Source organism: Protomyctophum parallelum, assembly GCF_964188405.1.
Source record: "Protomyctophum parallelum genome assembly, chromosome: 14".
In the NCBI taxonomy this organism is placed as follows: Eukaryota; Metazoa; Chordata; class Actinopteri; order Myctophiformes; family Myctophidae; genus Protomyctophum; species Protomyctophum parallelum.
Genome location: NC_139709.1, coordinates 20,875,408 through 20,898,435, shown reverse-complemented (window position 1 = coordinate 20,898,435; position 23,028 = coordinate 20,875,408). Strand labels below are relative to the sequence as shown.

Sequence of the window (23,028 nt, the reverse complement as noted above, 5' to 3'; positions counted from 1 at the left end):
AGGTTTTTTAAGGTATAAGGAGACAGAGACGGATGGCGTGTTAAACAGGCGTTGGGGTGTTTGGACGTGGGATGATGGATGTTCTGGCCCTGCGTCTTATTGAGGTATCTAGTGTACACTGACTGCAGTCCAGTGTATTCTAACCGTCTTATTGAGGTATCTAGTGTACACTGACTGCAGTCCAGTGTATTCTAACCGTCTTATTGAGGTATCTAGTGTACACTGACTGCAGTCCAGTGTATTCTAACCGTCTTATTGAGGTATCTAGTGTACACTGACTGCAGTCCAGTGTATCTTATTGAGGTATCTAGTGTACACACTGCAGTCCAGTGTGTCTTATTGAGGTATCTAGTGTACACACTGCAGTCCAGTGTATCTTATTGAGGTATCTAGTGTACACACTGCAGTCCAGTGTGTCTTATTGAGGTATCTAGTGTACACACTGCAGTCCAGTGTATCTTATTGAGGTATCTAGTGTACACACTGCAGTCCAGTGTGTCTTATTGAGGTATCTAGTGTACACACTGCAGTCCAGTGTATCTTATTGAGGTATCTAGTGTACACACTGCAGTCCAGTGTATCTTATTGAGGTATCTAGTGTACACACTGCAGTCCAGTGTGTCTTATTGAGGTATCTAGTGTACACACTGCAGTCCAGTGTATCTTATTGAGGTATCTAGTGTACACACTGCAGTCCAGTGTGTCTTATTGAGGTATCTAGTGTACACACTGCAGTCCAGTGTATTCTAACCGGAGCTTATGGACGCCAGATGTGCACAATTCGCCTCACGTGGATCCGTCTAGGACCTTCCTCCGTGCGTGCGTGCACGTCTATATGCAACTGTCTTTCTGTCCAAAATGCAGCGATTGAAATGGTTCTCTGATGTTACTTATAAGTCATCTGAGAACCACTGGTGTAAACTACTGACAACGTTTTCTCTGGGTATGCGTAGCCTGGGAGACCGCAGGCGTTTTGTTTTAGGGTATACGCGATAGAAGGCTGCAGAGCAGAGGGCCTCCGTTGGCCTCTGTTTATTATTCTACAGTGTTTTTCTCTGCACGCCAGCAGCATGTGTGAGTCACATGAGGTCAGAAGAAAGTATTTTTATATCACTTAGCACCTTTTTATGGAGCCATTAAGTGCATTTTGGCGTGAGGCTCCGTGAGGGCAATTTTCTATTTTCCACTTTGTCCTGCACGATAAATTAACTCGGCGTTCGTTTAAATCCAAGAGTGTAAAAATGCTCCCCAAGTGGGCCCACGCACACGTCCATTTTTACACTGGCATGTTAACAATCCCATAAATGGCCCACAGATTTGGGTCAGGATAAGACCGATGTAAATGTTATTTAGCCACTTAAACCACAGTACCCTATTCTGGGTAGGTACTGTCGATAATAATACACATTCTCTTCTCTGTTATTGTGGGGAAAGCTTTCTCTGAAAATAACCGACCGACAAACTTGTCGGGTTTAAGCTTTCCCCACAATATGGATTATTGTTTTTTATTTTGACCCTCGGTTCTCTAGTTATTGTCCATTGAAAATAGCATGTCTGGCCAAAAATGGAGAGCCAAGGAAGCAAGGCGAGATTATTATTATTATTATATTTCAAATCCAAGAACACTGAATGGTGAATGAGATTTTGCGATCGCGTGATCTCCCGTTTTCCTGTATGACTGAGGGTTATGATTGATGGTTAGGGTGACTTATGTTGGCGCCATCTAACTAAAAACACACAACAGACGTCCAAAGGCAGCATTGACAATGAATTTGTCAATGTTAAGTACAGTACTTGTGCAATTGTAGCTACATAGTTACTGTACTTTGTGAGGAAGTGTGAGGAAGGCTCAGAATGTCTATCGTGACGTACAGTCTGTTTTCTGGGTGTGTTTTCAGAATGTCTATCCTGACGTACAGTCTGTTTTCTGGGTGTATTTTCAGAAACTGGGCAGTAGCATGCAGTGTGAGGAAGGCTCAGAATGTCTATCCTGACGTACAGTCTGTTTTCTGGGTGTGTTTTCAGAATGTCTATCGTGACGTACAGTCTGTTTTCTGGGTGTGTTTTCAGAATGTCTATCCTGACGTACAGTCTGTTTTCTGGGTGTATTTTCAGAAACTGGGCAGTAGCATGCAGTGTGAGGAAGGCTCAGAATGGCTGCTGGAGCTGCTGATGGAGGTGCAGTTACAGCAGTACTTCCTGCGGATCCGCGACGACCTCAATGTCACACGGCTCTCGCACTTTGACTACGTCAAGAACGAAGACCTGGAGAAGATCGGCATGGGCCGGCCAGGTGTGTGTGTGTGTGTGTGTGTGTGTGTGTGTGTGTGTGTGTGTCTGGTAATTCTGTTGTCTGTTAGTGCTGCAGGGTCCCGTTATCTTGGAACACACCAATTACTATTTTTTTTGTTTGTCTATTTGTTCCCATGTTCACTGCACAGATTGAGTTGTTCATTGCGATCAACTCAATCTGTGCCAATGTCATGACGCAATTTCTTGTAGATTGGTACTGCCAGAGTTCAATGGTGGCATGGAATGGGTTTAAGATAAAGTGACAGTCCCTGTGCACGTCTGAAGAGAGACAGTGGGTCACCACCAGACAACAAGTCAAAGCCTTCTTCCACTCTGAATTGTTGCACCACTACCACCCGTCCTGAATGTTCTCCATGGCCGTTTCCTTTACATCCTGGCTGTGTGCCCGGCCCGGCCTACAGCCTGGCATCCATCCATCCACACACTCACTCACTCACTCACTCACTCACTCACTCTGAGTGATTCATCTGCTCCCCATTCATACCCCTCCTACCCTTCTATTGTTCCCCATGTTCTGTCTGTTCCTTGCCTGTGTCTCTATCCTTTCATTGACCTCACTCTCACTTTCAACATCTGAAATTGATTAACACCAATCACTAGTTAAGTATGTGCATATTGTTTGCTGTGCATTTGAAGCTTCTTAAAGACTTAATATAAAGAGGCACAATAGAGCCACAATATAAACCTTTCCCCAGTTATTTGGATGGATAAGCACAACTAAAGGTAGGTAAAAACTAGCCTGGCTTTTGCCAGACACATAATGTCGATTCACTGACACCAGTGAATCCACGTTTTGTGTGTGTGTTGCTTTGTGCCACTGCAAGCCGTACAGTTACCTTCATGCTAGCGCACTGAAACACCCAGATGAGACAGAGGGCATGATGTGGACGAGTAGGGTGTGGTCTGTTCTGATGTTATTGGTCCTAGCCCTGGTCAAACGCTTATGAGCAGCAGTGTTAATGGAAGGCAGTGTAATGATCGGATGTTCTTCTCCGCTGTCCTCTGAACAGAAGTCCAGTCGGACTTCTGTTCAGAGATGCAGTTGGTCAGGATGCTCTCTATAGTTCCCCTGTAGAGTGTAGAGTGTAGTGAGGATGGGAGGGGGGAATCGGGCTCTTCTCATCCAGCGTAGAAATTCTAGACGTTTCTGTGCTCTCTTTACAAGAGAGGGCGTATTTGAGGACCATGACGGGCTGTCTGTGATCTTTACCCCCAGGAACTTGGCTCTACTCACTACCTCCACTGCAGTGTCACTTATGAGGATTGGTGTGTGGCTGTGCTGGTTCTGTCCAAAATCCCGTAGTAGCCACATGATTACATAGAAACAGATCTAATGTCTGGGGCACAGCTAGTGTTTAAGGACCAGCAAATAAATGTGACAGACATATGAAGTGACCAGCAACTACGGACCTCCATACCATGGACCAACCCCAGACTTCCCTTAGCCCTGCGAGTAAGAGATGCTTACCTACACTAAGGTTCTCTGGTTAAACCCAGGCATGCTGACCGACTCGTGATTCAGACCTGTCCTCTGTTTGTGGAAGGGATGACATAAGACGGTTGGTCTGACTAGGAACCTAAACTGCTGTGAGAGCAGTGCACAGTGAACGCCCTCCTGAGTCCTGAGATCCTTAAGGGCACTATAACTAAATACAGATTTAGAATCTTCAAAATAAGCACTAGTCCGGGCCTTCTGTATTTACCTTTTCAAATTCGGTTTGCTCATTTTTTCCCACTGTTTCTTTTCTTCTTCTTTTTTTCTTCTTTTTTCCCGCTTATAATTAGAAGAAAACCTCTGTCTGAAAGGGTAACTTCTTTCTACTGTACAGTAATTGCAGTCCTTCCCTTGGCTCACGCTTTAGGACCAGAACAAATCCTCCGTAACTAATACTGTACCACTAATGCCTTTTCAGGGACACAATGGATAATTAGGCACAATAGGAAATGTCACTCGGAGCTGCCTAGTCCTTTGTCTTTGTGTGTGTGTGTGTGTGTGTGTGTGTGTGTGTGTGTGTGTGTGTGTGTGTGTGTGTGTGTGTGGTGTGTGTGTGTGTGTGTGTGTGTGTGTGTGTGTGCACGCGTGCGCGAGTGCGTGTGAGAGAGAGAAGAGGAATCCAGCATGGTGTTCTAAATCCTGTTAGCAGGGCCCTCCGGGTGCTCTGGTCTGGAGCCTCCTGCTTTACACCAATTACACCCACTTTCTATCCTGCGCTGAAGCCTGGTTTATAATTAAGTCATGCAATGGTGTTTCCCATGTTGAAAATAGCCAATGTACAAGATCACAACGCCTCGTACCACCGTCAGCACGCAAATAAAGTATACTGTGTGAATAAGATTTGTACAAATCTCCAATAACTCACATATTATTTGCCTCACACTTCAAAGCTGTTTCTTTTCGAGATTTGTGGATCTGCTACTTGGTTGTAGCTACTTGGCTACATAGTCCCTCATGTTGTACCCAACCTCACCCGCTCCTTCTCTGCAACCAAAAAACTTGTTATTTTGGGGCATTACACATTTCATCACCATAGGTGAGCATAGGAACGAAGACTGATTAGTAGATAGATACACAATTACTGAATCTCTCTCTCTCTCATTCCCTTTCTTGTTAAAGGACAGAGGCGTCTGTTGGAGGCCGTCAAGAGAAGGAAAACCATGTGCAAACGCAAGTCGTGGATGAGCAAGGTAGGTAGCGTATACAGTACACACACACACACACACACACACACACACACACACACACACACACACACACACACACACACACACACACACACACACACACACACACACGCTTAATAATTCACAGGGATCCTGAATTACTTATATGACAAATCTGATAAAGCCATATGCTTGTTGGTCCACAGTAAAGTCTCAGTGTGAGGTTATAGAAATGGCCCCAAAATGAACCATGTGCGTCCATGTGAGGTTACATGAACACTGCTGAGTACCTTTTAAAACGGTGCCATTGCTTTGTCATGACATTTGATTATCATTTATTAATCACTTAAAACAGTTTTTCTATATTTTTTCAACAGTTTTCTGATTTCTAGATTCCTATGTCAGTGGTACTGAAACCCAGGACCCCCAAAATTATGCATTTGGCCACCGACCTATGTCTCAAAATATTTACACTCGCTGTGAAATAATAATATATTCAAAGATTTACACAGATTTTTCAACAGCTAAAGTTTTAAATAATGGTGTGTTTTTGATAGGGCCTTTTGATTCAAAGGCTTTCAGCTTTCAGGAAGAAAGCAAAAATATATATACATATATTTGAATATTCTAACCACACCTGGAGGTCTATTAGACCAGGTCTAATAGACGATAAGTAAAAAAATCACTGCACTCCATCTTTAATTGACTATTTTTAATTTTGAAACCAAAACAATCCTCTCCCTCACACTTGCCAGTGATCACTCTTCCCTGTATGGTTGCCTACCCAGGACTTGAACCCTTGACCAGATACTGGTTTGGTTGTCTGTCGGTCCCTGTTCCCTATACATGTGGCCTGGAGGACACTTCACATGACCATGAGATCAACACGTATGCAGGCACACAATCTTTCACTGTAGTGCATGAATTTCAAATACATGATAAAAGATAATATGGGTACTATAGTCACACACAAGAGTATGTGCTTGCTCTCAGCCATATGAACCCCCAGCGACCATAGTGGGCAAAACATTAGCCAAAAATAGCAGACTTACAACCTCACAACACATCACGTTATGATGACACACTGTGAGGTTGTAGATTGGCTATTTTTGGTGGAGAGATTTGATGTACAGTATTGTATGGAGGGGGGAAAAAGAGGTCAAAGAACAGAACAACTTAGGTCCAGTTTACTAAGTCTAGAGGTTTTAAGTGGTTCAGCACACACACACGCAGTTGACCAACACTGGCAAATTGTTCCGGCAGATGGAATTGCAGCCAGTCATCCCAGTAATAACCCTAGCTTTCTAGTGTGTGTGTGTGTGTGTGTGTGTGTGTGTGAGTACTGTAGCAGAGCCCAGAGGACCTCGGTGTGTTTCTATAATTACACCTGTCTGTTTCCGCTGCTGGCACCGTCCTGAGCCCACCATCTGTGTGTGTGTGTGTGTGTGTGTGTGTGTGTGTGTGTGTGTGTGTGTGTGTGTGTGTGTGTGTGTGTGTGTGTGTGTGTGTGTGTGTGTGTGTGTGTGTGTGTGTGTGTGTGTGTGTGTGTGTGTGTGTGTGTGTGTGTGTGTGTGAATGTCTGGCCCCCAATTTGAAACCCGCTCATCACTGACACACACACACACACACACACACACACACACACACACACAGACACGTCGTTGACCACGGAGATGTGGTGTTTTTTTTAAAAGGCCTTCCGCATTATGTCATGTCTGGTCCAGTATGAATGTGAAACCCACACGCTGCTATAGCTACTGTTTATATCCGTCGCGAATGCATTAGCATGCTGGAGATGTGGCTCTTCTCCTCCACTGGCCGTCATCCATGTCCACGCTGAATGCTAAATGCTAATGTTATCAGCCTCCGGAGTCCAATAAAACGCATTAGTCTTATGATATCGTTACTGTATGTCAGTGGTTCCCAAACCTTTTCATGTCAAGGACCCACAAATTGACCCTCATTGCCTTCGGATGCCAAGATAAAATAAAAATTAAGAGAAGATTTTTACGGCTCCAGGGCCCCCGGTTTGACCTGAATTAGGCTACGGCCCCCTATTTAATGTCATTTATATCTCTGGGACTCCCAATGGATATTGTAAAATAAAAGTTAATTTAACTCAGAGAATGTGCACATTTGTACACTCTCTGAGTTACAGACCCATAAGGGTCCATTTGGTTCCAAACTGTCATTTAGCTGGGGACCCCCTGGAACTGCCTCAAGGACCCCTAGGGGTTACTGGACCCTACTTTGGGAACCACTGGTCTTATGATATCGTTACGTCATTCTTCTCTTTGGGAAACGTTGCACGAACGTAGCATGTCGTCGTTGCTGTCCCCTCTCCTTATTCCGCAAGCTCAACAACCTGAGAGCTTGTAGATCTGCTCTTTTTGAGCGGTGCCTAACCGTTCGAATGACTGGCCGTGCATGTACGTATGTCTGTCTGTAAGTTTGTAGTTTGACCCATTGACCCAAGCAGCTTTACACACACACACACACACACACACACACACACACACACACACACACACACACACACACACACACACACACACACACACACAGGCCAGGAAGGAGGGGTCATTTACAACACTCGTGTCAAGTCAACAACTGTGCTTGACTTTCAAGGCACCGCTCAGTTCACATTATGGTGTGAATCCTGAAAAGTAACTGTTTTGGATAAATGAAGTCCCTCTCTGCTACAGTATATCCCATGTTGCAGGTGACTTGTGACATTAAAAGTGTCAGCCTGTCAGGGCAGGTTTGCTGATAACACTGCCAGTCTGGCATCAGCCAGATATGTGAGACTGCATGGAGAATGGTTTATTTCCATCCCTGGTTGGTACCTAAATATTCTCCATTTGTCACAGTCATACGGAGCACGTCCAAACAAAGCGCTCCCTTCCATGGGTCTGCACAAGCTGCAAATTGTACTGGTACGTTAAGGTGAATGGCATGCCGGAGGGACACGCACACACACAGGCACACACACAAATGCACACACACACACACACACACAAATGCACGCACGCACACACAAACAGTGAGGTCAGTCGGTCTAATCTAATAGTGCTCCCTAATGACTGCTTCCGAACAGCTAAGTAATTCCTGCCGTGTTGTGAGTGCTTAAGCCAAGAGGCAGGAACTCTCTTTGTTTTGTTAGTCTCTCTCTCTCTCTCTCACACGCACATACACACATGCACGTTAAAGGTAATGTAACGTTTGCATATTTTCCTGCATATAGCTACGCACCTTTTATCATCACTGGAAAGGCCATTGCTCTGTGTGTGTGTGTGTGTGTGTGTGTGTGTGTGTGTGTGTGTGTGTGTGTGTGTGTGTGTGTGTGTGTGTGTGTGTGTGTGTGTGTGTGTGTGTGTGTGTGTGTGTGTGTGTGCGCGTGCATGTGCGCGTGTCAGGCCTATCTCCTCCAGGCCTGATATGGGTGCTGGGATTACGTGGTGTTGGTGGTTCCCCTCTGGGCCTAAGTGGTCCCACCGCTGGGCACTGACTTCCCTCCACACACACCTCACTCTGCTGCACGCACACGCACGCACGCACATGCACACACATATGGTAGGCCCTTATACATACAGGAAAATCCGTGTGGTACAAATGAATACGAATCGACCCATTCGTGCATTTTTTTTTTTTTTGACAAGAAGACGAGGTAAAAGAAGAACGCACAGAATTGGCTGCATGACCTCAAACATAGAAAGTGGAAGGGGGTGGGTAGGTAGGTAGATAGATACTAGATAGATAGATAGATAAATAGATAGATAGATAGATAGATAGAGAGTACAGAATAAGTATGGGTCGAAGAGGCTTATTGTCTATCAGCCATGAACACGGAGGGAGTCCCCATGCACTACAGACGACTAGGAGATTGATTGCTGTTCCAGCTCTTCATGTCCTCCAGAGTCAGCCCGCCGTCTCCTCTTCATGTCCTCCAGAGCCAGCCCGCCGTCTCCTCTTCATGTCCTCCAGAGTCAGCCCGCCGTCTCCTCTTCATGTCCTCCAGAGTCAGCCCGCCGTCTCCTCTTCATGTCCTCCAGAGTCAGCCCGCCGTCTCCTCTTCATGTCCTCCAGAGTCAGCCCTCCGTCTCCTCTTCATGTCCTCCAGAGTCAGCCCTCCGTCTCCTCTTCATGTCCTCCAGAGTCAGCCCGCCGTCTCCTCTTCATGTCCTCCAGAGTCAGCCCGCCGTCTCCTCTTCATGTCCTCCAGAGTCAGCCCTCCGTCTCCTCTTCATGTCCTCCAGAGCCAGACCGCCGTCTCCTCTTCATGTCCTCCAGAGTCAGCCCGCCGTCTCCTCTTCATGTCCTCCAGAGCCAGCCCGCCGTCTCCTCTTCATGTCCTCCAGAGTCAGCCCGCCGTCTCCTCTTCATGTCCTCCAGAGTCAGCCCGCCGTCTCCTCTTCATGTCCTCCAGAGTCAGCCCTCCGTCTCCTCTTCATGTCCTCCAGAGCCAGACCGCCGTCTCCTCTTCATGTCCTCCAGAGTCAGCCCGCCGTCTCCTCTTCATGTCCTCCAGAGCCAGCCCGCCGTCTCCTCTTCATGTCCTCCAGAGTCAGCCCGCCGTCTCCTGTGAACAAAGTGCCTGCAGATACAGCTCAGTGGTTCAATGGCCCATCAAAGCAGCCCGATAAAGCTGCACTGTGGTCGCACACTGACCGGTGCCCGCTCGGGGCTGACCAATCGGCCCGCATGCTTGCCTAGCCTATATAAAATTTGGCCCAGGACAAAGGTATTTTCGTCCGTGCAAAGTGACCGATGGGATGGCGTTATATATGTTTGATACTTTTTAGAGATTTTGAAAGAAGTCTATTTACAGTAGGCTGACAGGAAACGGGAGAGAGATGGGGGAATTAGTAAAGGCCGTGTCAGGCTCGGGAGTCGAACCCGCGGCACACTGCGACTGGATTACCAGTCGGGTGCCCAGACGGTTACGCCACCGCCTGGGCCTGAAAGAAGTCTCTTGATGATGTGGATCATGAAGACGGCGTTCACATGAAACTGCCTAAAAATAATTGTGACCGGTGGTCCCACTGTCTGTCCATTTTGAGTTTCTCCCCCTTGCACAAAAGTAGTGAAGATAGCCGATCTACAAGCTCACAATGTGTTGCATTGTGCTGCATTTTGAGCTTGCAGATGAATAAATGAGTGATTATGAAAAGAATCTCTCTCTCTCAGGTGTTCAGCGGTAAGCGTCCGGATGGCGGTGACTTCCCCCAGCAGGGACAGCCCACCTCGTCCTTCCGGAAGCTGTCCCCCACCCCTCCTTCCCTGGGCCTAGGAGGAGAGATGGTCCAGCCTGGGACCCTGGGGTCCCTGGGCCTGGGTCCCTTGGGCCCGGGGCAGCAGCAGCAGGCCCTCACCTGCCTGGTCTCGGAGAAGGACCTGGCGCTGTTCGAGAAGCTGGGCGACGGCTCCTTTGGAGTGGTGAAGAGAGGAGAGTGGTTCACGCCGGCAGGGAAGGTGGTAAGTGACGGGGTTAATTACATTTTCTAAATCGGTGGTTATCAAGTCAAGTACCCAGAGCCCCATCTGAGGGACCCCCAGAAGAGAACATTCATGAAGAACAAAAAACGAAGTGACTTTCTGCTATTATTAATTATTTTCAAAAGATCTTTATACATTTGTAAACATGAAATGGGACATTCTGTGTGTGTTGTTTTCTCTCCAGCTGAATGTAGCAGTCAAGTGTCTGAAGACGGACGTGCTGAACCAGCCGGACGCTCTGGACGACTTCATCTGTGAGGTGAACGCCATGCACTCCCTGGACCACCAGAACCTGATCCGCCTGTACGGAGTGGTGCTGTCACACCCCATGAAGATGGTACGCACACACACACACACACACACACACGCACACGCACACGCACACGCACACGCACACACACACACACACACACACACACACACACGCACACGCACACGCACACGCACACGCACACGCACACGCACACTAAGACACAGTGTAAACACCCAACTCAAGCACTCACTCGGCTTGCTTTCTGTCCTTGTAGTGTGTTTAAATCAGGTCAGACATCTCAAGGCCTTCTGTCAAGAACAGAAAGAGAGTGATGAGAGAGAGAGAGAGAGAGAGAGAGAGAGAGAGAGAGAGGGAGAGGGAGAGGGAGAGACAGAGACAGAGACAGAGACAGAGACAGAGACAGAGACAGAGACAGAGACAGAGACAGAGACAGAGACAGAGACAGAGACAGAGACAGAGACAGAGACAGAGACAGAGACAGAGACAGAGACAGAGACAGACAGACAGACAGACAAAAATAATAAGGGACAACATTTCCACTCCCCTTCTATTACTGTGTTGTGAAGCTTTCTTCAGCTCTATTTTGGATGGATGTGTCTGTGATGTATTTTGGCCATCATTTGTTACTCTGTGGCTGATCAAATCTGTCTCTGTCTGTCTCCGTCTCTCTCTTTCTTTTTGTTGCCTCCTTTTTCTTCATTCCTCTTTCTCTTTGTGTCGTGTCACCTTTTTCATTCATTCATCTCCTCTACGCCCCTGGTTCTCTCTCTACCCCACTATCTCTCTCTCTCTCTCTCTCTCTCTCTCTCTCTCTCTCTCTCTCTCTCTCTCTCTCTCTCTCTCTCTCTCTCTCTCTCTCTCTCTCTCTCTCTCTCTCTCTCTCTCTCTCTCTCTCTCTCTCTCTCTCTCTCTCTCTCCCCCTATTCATTCTCCCCTTACTTTCCACCACGTGTCCATGTCTCTCGCCCCTCCTCCAGGTAACCGAGCTGGCCCCTCTGGGCTCCCTGTTGGACGTGTTGCGGTGCGTGCGACCCCAGGGTCCCGTGCTGATCCACACGCTGTGCCAGTACACTGTTCAGGTGGCGTGTGGCATGGCCTACCTGGAGCAGAGGAGGTTCATCCACCGCGACCTGGCCGCCAGGTGAAACATACTCCCAGAGCCAGGCTTATTAACTCTTTGACTGCCTCCCGCGATGCAGTCTAATGTCCCTCACCGCCGGCCGTAGAAAGGGTGTCTTTTCTTTTTTTTTAACCCCCAAATTCATCCCAAAATGTAAAGTAAGTAAAGATCGACACGCGGCCCACCCATTCCGACCACTTAGCGATTAAAGGAGAATTCCTGACCAACCCTTTTCTTACCTTAATCTGATATTATATCCAATAACGAGTGGTACATGTGAGAAATGACATAACTCCCTCCCGAGCCCACCGCAGCAACGATCGTGCACGGTGGGTTTAATGCTAAATCGCTTATTTTGTTCGCTCGGGGGGAAAGAAATCATTCATAAGGACTAGATACTCAGTGTTGGCCCGGAAACAGTGTTTTGTCCAAAATGGGCTGCATTAAAAAGGCAATTTACTTTTAAAGCCACCGGATATGCTCTGAGCTGTGATGCGCTCGGGATGGAGTTACGTAATTTTTCACCTGTACCACTCGTTCTTGGAGAAAACGGTTAGTCTGGAATTCTCCTTTAAGTGGTCAGAGGGATGGGCCAGCAAGGACATTTTCATGTGGGCTCTGATCCAGAAAAGGTTGAGAACCACGTACTGGTTTATTTGTCACACTGCCAACAATAAGGAGCTTTAGCTTACATCATGCCTTTTATCTGTGCAGGAACATCCTGCTGGCGTCGGCCCACCGGGTGAAGATCGGTGACTTTGGCCTGATGAGGGCTCTGCCCAACAACCATGAGCACTACGTCATGCAGGAGCACCGCAAGGTGCCCTTCGCATGGTGAGTCACAGCAGCCTCCTCGTGGAAATATACTCCAGAGTAGTGTACCCAAGACATGACTGAACAAACAACTCTATAGCAATGATTACTATCCCAGTAGTAAATGCACTTGAGTCAGTGCCGCCGCTAGACATACGCACGCGCAAGACGCACTGTGCGTAGGGCAATACGCCGAGGGGGGCGACAAAAAGTGCCAAGCCAATCATCGTAATAATAACTTTCTCCGTGGCTCCACGGGGGGTGGGGGTGGGGGGTTGGGGCTGGGTCAGCACAAACATACAGTATGCGTAGGGCAACGAAATTAAGTCCCTGACTTGAGTAAATGCATTTGGTTTCTTTCCACCCCTGTCAGAGTGTTTGGAAGGAGGAGATGATGCTATTATTTCTAGAGGAGAGAGTAGACTTGTGAGTAATGGCTGTGGCAGTGCTATCATCACGGCTGGAAACGTAATTCCACAGCTCTGTGATGAATGTGTGAACGTCCAGTTGGTGCTACTGAGCTGCACTAGCAGACAGACTGTCCACCCGTTGATGACCTGAGCATTTGAAATGTATCACTATCCGTTCAGTTTAACCACTATTATACTGAGTATAACGGACGTAAGTTGCACTGTCCTCTTTCTTTTTCAATCTACACTAAATCTCTTCGCCACAAGCTTAAGCTATTTTTGGGTTATGTTTTCGCAGAATATGGATGCTGAGATTTTCAATCTGTCCTATAACGGAAAGTTATACAAGTTTTCCTTGTGACATACTGTATCTTAGGGGGAAAGATTCACGTATTTTTCGTATCGTAATATGATGTAAATGCAAGGTGCCAGCATCAATGTAATTCAGGGGTGCCGTGGATGAAAAAGTTACTTGCAGAGGTGACCTGTAGTAGATTAAGAGAGGAAGGGGAGATACCCCCAACATTTTGCTGGTGTCTCCCCCAAGGATCCCCGGGGGTCGCTACTTGATACTGCCAAATTGTATATAAATGTTGGGGTCCTTGACTATGAAAACGTTGGAGTAACCAAGGCTGTAGTAGTAGTAGTACGATGTTTATTTCTAGATTTTTAACGGCACACAGCAGATGTTGACCTCGTGTGTCCTGTGCTGTAGGTGTGCTCCGGAGAGCCTGAAGACCCGGACGTTCTCTCACGCCACAGACACTTGGATGTTTGGAGTCAGTCTGTGGGAGATGTTCACGTATGGCCAGGAGCCGTGGCTGGGCCTCAACGGAAGCCAGGTAAACACACACACACACACGCATGCATGCATGCACAAACACACATGTACACTCCCTGGGTCCATTTTGTTTTGTTTTTCATTGACCCCAGTCTAAAATAATAGGAATAAAGTCCAAGCGGGAAGCACACGCATCTAAAAACTATTTCGAAAATAATCTACAGGTGCTGAACAATTTTTTTTACAATGATGAAGGAAGACACACTGGTCTGTAGCTCCCAGAAGCACTTTATTTATATTGCAACGTTTCAACCTGTGATAAATTGCTTCTGGGAGCAGACCAGACCAGTGTGCGAAATACCTTCCTTCACCAGTCTAAAATAATAATAATAATAATAATAACAACAACAACAACTCAACTGTTCAATGAGAGACACTTCCAGAATCATCCCATGTGAATAACAATAATAAAAAAATTAAAACGTTTTGACCTTTTTGTGACGCCATGGTGTGTGCCTCAGATCCTCCATAAGATTGACAAGGAGGGCGAGCGTCTCCCCAAGCCAGAGGACTGCCACCAGGACATGTATAATGTCATGCTGCAGTGCTGGGCACAGAAAGCAGATGACAGGCCCACCTTCGTTGCCCTGCGAGAGTTCCTGCTCGAGGTAGGAGGACAGAATAAGAATCAGAATCAGCTTTATTACATAAACATCACAGTTCAAAGTAAAGAAAAGTGGGTGAGATTCGGTTTTGTGCATAGAAGAAAGAAAATAAAATAAAGAAAGGGAAGAATGGGGGGGGTTAAGGAGATGTATAGTCTAAATGTGTTCACACTGGCACACTGGTGGATTTATATATATATATATATATATATATATATATATTTATTTATTTATTTATTTATAGTCTAAATGCGTTCACTGGCCCACTGGTGGATATTTCAGTTTTTGCCACGGACATACAGAATGACAGGACGCTATTACCAGGCTATAGACGCTGGGTTATGGTTATGGTTAGGGTTATGGTTAAACCTCTATACTTTGTTGACCTGGCGATCCTCCAGGAAAATTGCTGATCTCCAAGCTCACAAAGCATTGTTTTGCAACGCTTTGTGAGCCTGTAGATCTGCTCTCTTCAAGCTAACAACGTGTCGTCATCAGTTTGAAGATATTTTCTAAATGAGTCAAACAAATGGGTAGTAATCAGCATGGGTCTTGATATAAATCATAAAAAGCACTAAGACTTGTTTACGTCGGGGTCCTCCATTTTCAATTCATCAGAGAGACCCTGATGGAGTCCTTGATAACTTCAGATGTCAGTCCTGTCATAAATGGACATATAGCTCCACCTGGTGGATGCTTTTAGCACAGACTAACCAGCCACTAGAAACAGATTTGTTTTGGCAACCCCACAATTTCAAAGTTGAAATAACGCATATTTAATAAAACAAAGCACATAAGGGTAGCCTTGAATCCCATATGTTTTGGGAAATGCATTTACAATGCTGTCTGATTGCAGCTGATTTTATCAATGTAGGAAAAGCTACAAAACGGCGTTTCAGTATACATTTGTAAACGGAAGCATTTATAGCCGAGCTGTTTCCCAAACCTCAATATGGTCTCTGCCGGGTGGAAATCTCATATGGCAAAAACTGTTACTTTCCAGAATTCAAATTAATAAATAACAAATGTAGCAGATCGCCAAGCTCAAAAAACAGCACTTCATAACACGTTTTGAGCTTGCAGATCTGCTACTTTTGATGCTTTTGTGTTGGCGCTGTAGTATGATCAAGTAGGGCGTTAGTTTACAAAAAGGTCCACAAGTTTTGAATCTGATTATAGGAGGTTTCTGCCCCGACACAGCAACGATTATATAAAATATAAAAACAATGCATTCACAGGCTATTCTTTACTACTTACTTACCCATTTTCTTAATTAGGAAGGATGCATTTTCTCTTTTTTTCAGTGATCAATGTGCGATTCCACCATCCATCACCTTCCCGCGATCCCACAGACATGTTGTTGACCATGGTGTCCTGTGTGTTTCAGACATGTTGACCATGGTGTCCTTGTGTGTTTCAGACATGTTGTTGACCATGGTGTCTTGTGTGTTTCAGACATGTTGTTGACCATGGTGTCCTGTGTGTTTCAGACGATGCCCACAGACATGTGTGCTCTGCAGGACTTTGAGGAGCCGGACAAGCTGCTGATCCTGGTCAATGATGTCATCACCATCATCGAGGGAAGGTGCGGGCGTGGGCGTGGTCACAGCTACTACTACTTCATGCCTTGATGGCGCCGTAATGCCTGATTTTACACTTGGTTGTGCATGCTGAAAATAGCCACTCAAACTGTCTGGTTGTGTCTTCCCAGCGCTGAGAACTACTGGTGGCGTGGTCAGAACAAGCGCACCCAGAAGGTTGGTCCGTTCCCCAGGAACGTGGTGACCTCGGTGGCCGGCCTGTCGGCCCACGACATCAGCCGGCCGCTGAAGAACAGCTTCATCCACACGGGCCACGGCGACACGGACCCTCACCGCTGCTGGGGCTTCCCCGACAGGATCGACGAGTAAGCAAAGACCTTACAGCTTAACCCACAGTGGTTTTAGCTAGAGACCCAAAAGAGAGATCATTAGACCTTTTCCTGGGACCCAAACTAGTGAAAAACAAATCATATTTTGTGTAACACTGTAGTATGATCAATTAGGGCATTACTTAAGGAAGAACTGGGGGAAAAAAGGGAGATAGGAGGTTTCTGCCCGACAGCAACGATAGGGAGGCCATATTGATTATTGACCTGCAGTTCAACACAATTGATTCTGTTCAATAAACTCAATTCCAACTGCAATATATCAAGACATCCCAAAGAAATTCTATTCTCACGTTTTTAATAATTCACTGATGATCACTGGGGGCAAGAAGGAATTTAATTATAAAGACTGTCAAATGACTTAATAACACTGTTAACAATATTACGATTAGCTCCAATATTTATCATGGCATTTAGGAAGCTTTTTCTGAACAAAATGTTACTCTAAGTATTTACCAGTAGATGGCAGTAGCACGTTATTGTAGACGTCTACCTGGTCAGTTGAGTAAGGTCATGTTGAGATTTAGCATAGCGATTTTCAGTGTCATACTGTTCATGTCGATATTTATTGAGTGTTTGGGCAACAGTTGGAACCTCTCAGACCGACAAAAACGATTCCTTCAACAGCCCAATAAACCATTTTGTAGAGTGCTTTACAGGCAGCTAGCTCAACTGGTATTGAATGAAGCCAAGGCACATAGGCTGTTGTCCAGTGAGTGGTTTTACAGGCCTTACAGGCGTATGCAAAGGCTCCACTTATGTCATTTAGATAGCATTTTATGTAGACATAGCACTCTATAGTGTAATCTCTATAGTTTCATTATTACTGTTAGACGGATGTTAAATTCTTATGACTATGACTTGTTCTTATGACTTATGACTATGTTATGGTTCTTGATGAGTTGATTTTTTTATGTATTTGATGTATTACCGGAATCGGAAATCGGAATTGGTCTGGATTAAGAGCGTCTGCTAAATACCTAAATTGTAAATTGTGGTCATGCCAATGACCCCCACATTAATATGTATACTATTTATTTATCCATGGACCCCCATCTCAAGATATGTTGTGCCAGGGGGCCCCATACAAAGGTTGTGTGTTTTTAGAAAATGTTTTAAAAAATATTCTAAATTGTTCCAAGATTCTTTTTGAAAATAGCTGGTATACAAGCTATTTTCAAATAGCCGATATAGAGGGTTAAAGTGGATACAGGTAAACTGATTTTGATGCTGTATTCACACATTTAGCTGGGGACCCCCTGGAACCCCCTCAAGGACTCCCGGGGGTACCCAGACCACACTTAGAGAACCACTGCTGTAGGCAATGGATATAAACGTGATAACAAAGCATGGTTTTCTTGTGTGACTGGGTACAATTGGGACACAATCAGCTTTTTCCAGATTTGAAAGTACGGAATGTAAAGGCTTTCAAATGATGTCATTCATTGAAATCGAACAATATTTAAAGAAGAGATGGTCATTTGAAACTTGTTAAACCAGAATAGTCAAAGGATTAGCACATGGGCTGGTGGGGTGTCAACAACTGGTAATTTATTCAACTCTTAAACCACTACTTTAATCACTCCCCCATTGTCACCGTTGAGTCAGCTGTCAACTCTATAGAAACATGAAGCAAACACAATTAAATTATTGCCCAGAATGGCCATTGTTACGACACACCATTTTCACAGAATACTACCATACTTGCAGACCCACGCACTAGAGTAAACACAGTTCTGGCCTGTTATCAGACCATGACATGTATGACGTGGGGTAGAACCAATAGCATGGCTACCGTGCCTTGCAATGAATCATAAAGATAAATACTTAAGGAAAAGGTGACGTGTGTATTGACACAAGTGGTGACTAAAGCCTAATTTATAGTTTGTCACAAGGTACGGTACATATTCCCTACCCTCTCTCTCACACTGTCTATGACTCTCTCTACCAGTTTATACTTAGGTAATCCCATGGATCCACCTGATGTCTTAGGTCCAGACCTCAGTGGTGCTCGCCCCACCCAGCTTCCAGGTCGAGCTAAAAGTAAGTAGTGCTCCTTTTTAACCTCCATCAAAAATGTACAGTACAAGCTGCCAGTTAAAATATGATTATTTTGGTTTGTCGAAAAGGTTCAGAACAGCCGGGATAGACAAAAGTGAACACAAGAAGCAGCATGGTTAGCGATTTATCTCGCAGGTTGAATGAGAATGCTCGCCTAGCATTCAGTGATGATTATGTGTCCTTTGATACAGTACGCGGATGTATTGTTATGACTGGGAGGGTGTGTTGATTAATAGAATAATAGCGGATACATTTCTCACAGAATATTGCCCTCATCATTTTGTACAGTAACTGTATGATTGGGTCAGCTCCATTGAAGAGAGACTGTCAGAAGTGCTTTTGATTTCTCCCTGCGCTAGCTTGCTTGCTAAGCGCTTTCCTTTCTTTTAGTTAGTTAGGTCTCACATTCACCAACATGGTGAATGTGAGTTTTCTTCTTCCTCGTTTACCACTTAAAGCCATATTTTATACCTCATCGTGCGGAAAGTAGTCTGGCTACAAGTTCACAACACGTTCGCCACGTGACGTCTTGTGAGCTTGTAGACCCACTATTTTTGCTATTTTGGTTAACTCTTGCTGCTGCTCTCTTGTGCTTTTTCTGGCTCTCAGAGGAGCCCCCTCCTCGCCCCCCTCAGCCAGTGGCCAGTAAGTATGGTCTCTCTCATCAACAGCCCTCTCCCCCCTGTGTTCCATGCTAGCTGCAGAAGGGTAAAATCAGCCCTCAGCGGCTTCCGACACGAGTCGGCCATTGTCATGTTCTAGTATGCGCTGAAAAGCCTCTCCACCAGCCGCTGGCATAGTGGTTTAGTGACTCGACTTTCAATCCACAGCTCCCTGTCAGAAAGAGATTTATCACACTGTATTTATATCAGAAATGCATTAATCAGATGGTATTCTGTCAGAAAGACAGTTACCAGACTGGTAATTCTGTTCGGTGCCACTCAAAGTGAGGGAAGCCTCGCCCCTAGTATTTCTGTCGGAAGCAGTTGAGGGCTGATTTCACTCTGCTGCCTCCTATAGCTCCACTTCTCACCAGATCCCTCTCTCCCACCAGATCCCTCTCTCCCACCACATCCCTCTCTCCCACCACATCCCTCTCTCCCACCAGATCCCTCTCTCCCACCACATCCCTCTCTCCCACCACATCCCTCTCTCCCACCACATCCCTCTCTCCCACCACATCCCTCTCTCCCACCACATCCCTCTCTCCCACCACATCCCTCTCTCCCACCACATCCCTCTCTCCCACCACATCCCTCTCTCCCACCAGATCCCTCTCTCCCACCACATCCCTCTCTCCCACCAGATCCCTCTCTCCCACCACATCCCTCTCTCCCACCACATCCCTCTCTCCCACCACATCCCTCTCTCCCACCAGATCCCTCTCTCCCACCACATCCCTCTCTCCCACCAGATCCCTCTCTCCCACCAGATCCCTCTCTCCCACCAGATCCCTCTCTCCCACCACATCCCTCTCTCCCACCAGATCCCTCTCTCCCACCAGATCCCTCTCTCCCACCAGATCCCTCTCTCCCACCACATCCCTCTCTCCCACCTGATCCCTCTCTCCCACCACATCCCTCTCTCCCACCAGATCCCTCTCTCCCACCAGATCCCTCTCTCCCACCAGATCCCTCTCTCCCACCACATCCCTCTCTCCCACCAGATCCCTCTCTCCCACCACATCCCTCTCTCCCACCACATCCCTCTCTCCCACCACATCCCTCTCTCCCACCACATCCCTCTCTCCCACCAGATCCCTCTCTCCCACCAGATCCCTCTCTCCCACCACATCCCTCTCTCCCACCAGATCCCTCTCTCCCACCACATCCCTCTCTCCCACCACATCCCTCTCTCCCACCACATCCCTCTCTCCCACCACATCCCTCTCTCCCACCACATCCCTCTCTCCCACCAGATCCCTCTCTCCCACCACATCCCTCTCTCCCACCACATCCCTCTCTCCCACCAGATCCCTCTCTCCCACCACATCCCTCTCTCCCACCACATCCCTCTCTCCCACCACATCCCTCTCTCCCACCACATCCCTCTCTCCCACCAGATCCCTCTCTCCCACCACATCCCTCTCTCCCACCACATCCCTCTCTCCCACCACATCCCTCTCTCCCACCAGATCCCTCTCTCCCACCACATCCCTCTCTCCCACCAGATCCCTCTCTCCCACCACATCCCTCTCTCCCACCAGATCCCTCTCTCCCACCACATCCCTCTCTCCCACCACATCCCTCTCTCCCACCACATCCCTCTCTCCCACCAGATCCCTCTCTCCCACCAGATCCCTCTCTCCCACCAGATCCCTCTCTCCCACCACATCCCTCTCTCCCACCAGATCCCTCTCTCCCACCAGATCCCTCTCTCCCACCACATCCCTCTCTCCCACCAGATCCCTCTCTCCCACCAGATCCCTCTCTCCCACCACATCCCTCTCTCCCACCACATCCCTCTCTCCCACCAGATCCCTCTCTCCCACCAGATCCCTCTCTCCCACCAGATCCCTCTCTCCCACCACATCCCTCTCTCCCACCACATCCCTCTCTCCCACCTGATCCCTCTAGTACAGGCATTATATGGGAAAAAAGGGGTCAACCTCCAACTAATTGCAAAAAAAACAAACTCAGCTGATTTTGTATCTTACATATGTCCTGAATAACATACAAAAAGTTGCCTGGAATTGTCTGAGGGGAAAGGGTTGAAAATGACCTGTACAGTATGGCCACCATAGACATCCAATATAAGGCAAATAATTTCAAATTTTCCTTTTGCTTTAAGTAGCATGTGACATGTCAAACTAGGGTGTTTTCACGATGCTGAGTCCATTCCAAGCATAAAAACACTCCTTGGGCTAATAACGGCCATAGCCGTCATCACAAATGTGATGATGTCAGCACATTTGGGCAAGTGGCTATGGCCGGTATTAGCCCAAGGAGCGTTTTTATGCAAAACTAATGCTTGGAATGGATTCAGCATCGGAAAACACCCTAGTTTGACATGTCACATGCTACTTAACCCATTCTGACCGGGCACCCATTTTGGTGTCAGCATCATGTTATGCTTTAGCTATTTTTGAAAAATCGAAGAGCGACAGACATTTTTAGAATCTGATCTCAGGTCAGAATGGGTTCATCAGACCAGTGTGTGTCCGGCGGAAACCTCGTATGAATCTGATCTCAGGTCAGAATGGGTTAAAGCAAAAGGAAATTTTTAAATTATTTGCCTTATATTGGATGTCTATGGTGGCCATACTGTACAGGTCATTTTCAACCCTTTCCCCTCAGACAATTTCAGGCAACTTTTTGTATGTTATTCAGGACATAATTTATGTAAGATACAAAATCAGCTGAGTTTGTTTTTTTTGCAATTAGTTTGAGGTCAAATTACATTATTACTGGACTACTCTCTCCAGGCACATGCACACGTAGACATCAAAGGGAGCTTGAGTCCCTGTCCATTTTCCCTCGTCACTAAAAAAGTGCCCTCTCCACTCCAGACATGAATTCAGCATTTGATATGGTGAAACGAATGCAAATGTACCCATTTCCATAAATGGTAGTTGATGCATTTATATAGCGCCTTTATCAAAGGCGCTTTACATAGATTGTGCATTACATTCACCCATTCACTCACCGATCACCGATGGTGGAGGAAACCACGCAGGGGACCAACCTGCATATCGGGAGCTATTAGGTTCAGCGTCTTGCTTAAGGACACATCAACACTTACTCTGGGGGAGCCCGGGACTGAACTGGGAACTTCACAGTTCCCATCCGGCTGCTCCACCGGCCACTCTACCCCTGGGCCACTGCCGTCCCTGGCAGTTTTCGAGATAATTGCCTTATTCTGAACTCTCAGAATGCAGCATTCTATGTTGAAAGAATTGCCCTCTGTGTTCAAATCCATACAGTGATACTTGGTTGTGAAAACCAACCAAAAGCTATTTTCGTGCTCGGACAGACCCAGCCAGCCAGTTTCCTGCTCGACAGACCCAGCCAGCCAGCCAGCCAGGGACTAGCCTCGGAAACCCAGACATTTTATTTCAGCCAGGGACAGACCCAGGGACACACATAGCTGTCTATAGGAGTGGTTGCACCACTCAAAAAGAATGATTATACTTTATTTGAGCACAATGTCTCACAGTCAGCTTGTAACTCTGCTCTCGTATACAGAATGGTGGGCGTTTGTCTTTGTAGTTTGGTATTGTGTAGGACTACAGCGCAGTGGAGAAGGAGCTCTGTGTATCATTCCCTCCTGACTGTCTCCACTATTCATTGCGTAAAAGCAGTGTTTCCCAAACAGACCCATTTTTGGGTCATGCAACCATTTTTATGAGTTGCGATTGTGAATAATATTTTTTTAATGTTTCCTATACAGTATATATATATATATATATATATATATATATTGTTTTCTTCAAAACATTTACTAAACAAAAAATCTTTACATGTATAAAAACTTTATAGAAATAATAAAAATAGCACATCCACAAGTT

The 23,028-nt window shown here is 46.4% G+C and overlaps 1 protein-coding gene across 1 annotated transcript in view; it reads left to right on the top strand.

The window, feature by feature from the left end:
* The window catches only part of LOC310871430 (activated CDC42 kinase 1-like), a 96,654-nt gene that overhangs the window by 50,375 nt on the left and 23,251 nt on the right, over positions 1–23,028 (top strand). The window contains exons 2-12 of the mRNA XM_083782958.1: positions 2,116–2,293; positions 4,928–4,998; positions 10,162–10,449; positions 10,655–10,807; positions 11,722–11,885; positions 12,579–12,698; positions 13,803–13,929; positions 14,390–14,536; positions 16,024–16,118; positions 16,245–16,439; positions 18,412–18,503. Of these exons, the coding sequence (XP_083639084.1) occupies positions 2,131–2,293; positions 4,928–4,998; positions 10,162–10,449; positions 10,655–10,807; positions 11,722–11,885; positions 12,579–12,698; positions 13,803–13,929; positions 14,390–14,536; positions 16,024–16,118; positions 16,245–16,439; positions 18,412–18,503 (1,615 nt within the window). The 5' untranslated portion in view covers positions 2,116–2,130. The remainder of the gene's footprint in view (positions 1–2,115; positions 2,294–4,927; positions 4,999–10,161; positions 10,450–10,654; positions 10,808–11,721; positions 11,886–12,578; positions 12,699–13,802; positions 13,930–14,389; positions 14,537–16,023; positions 16,119–16,244; positions 16,440–18,411; positions 18,504–23,028) is intronic.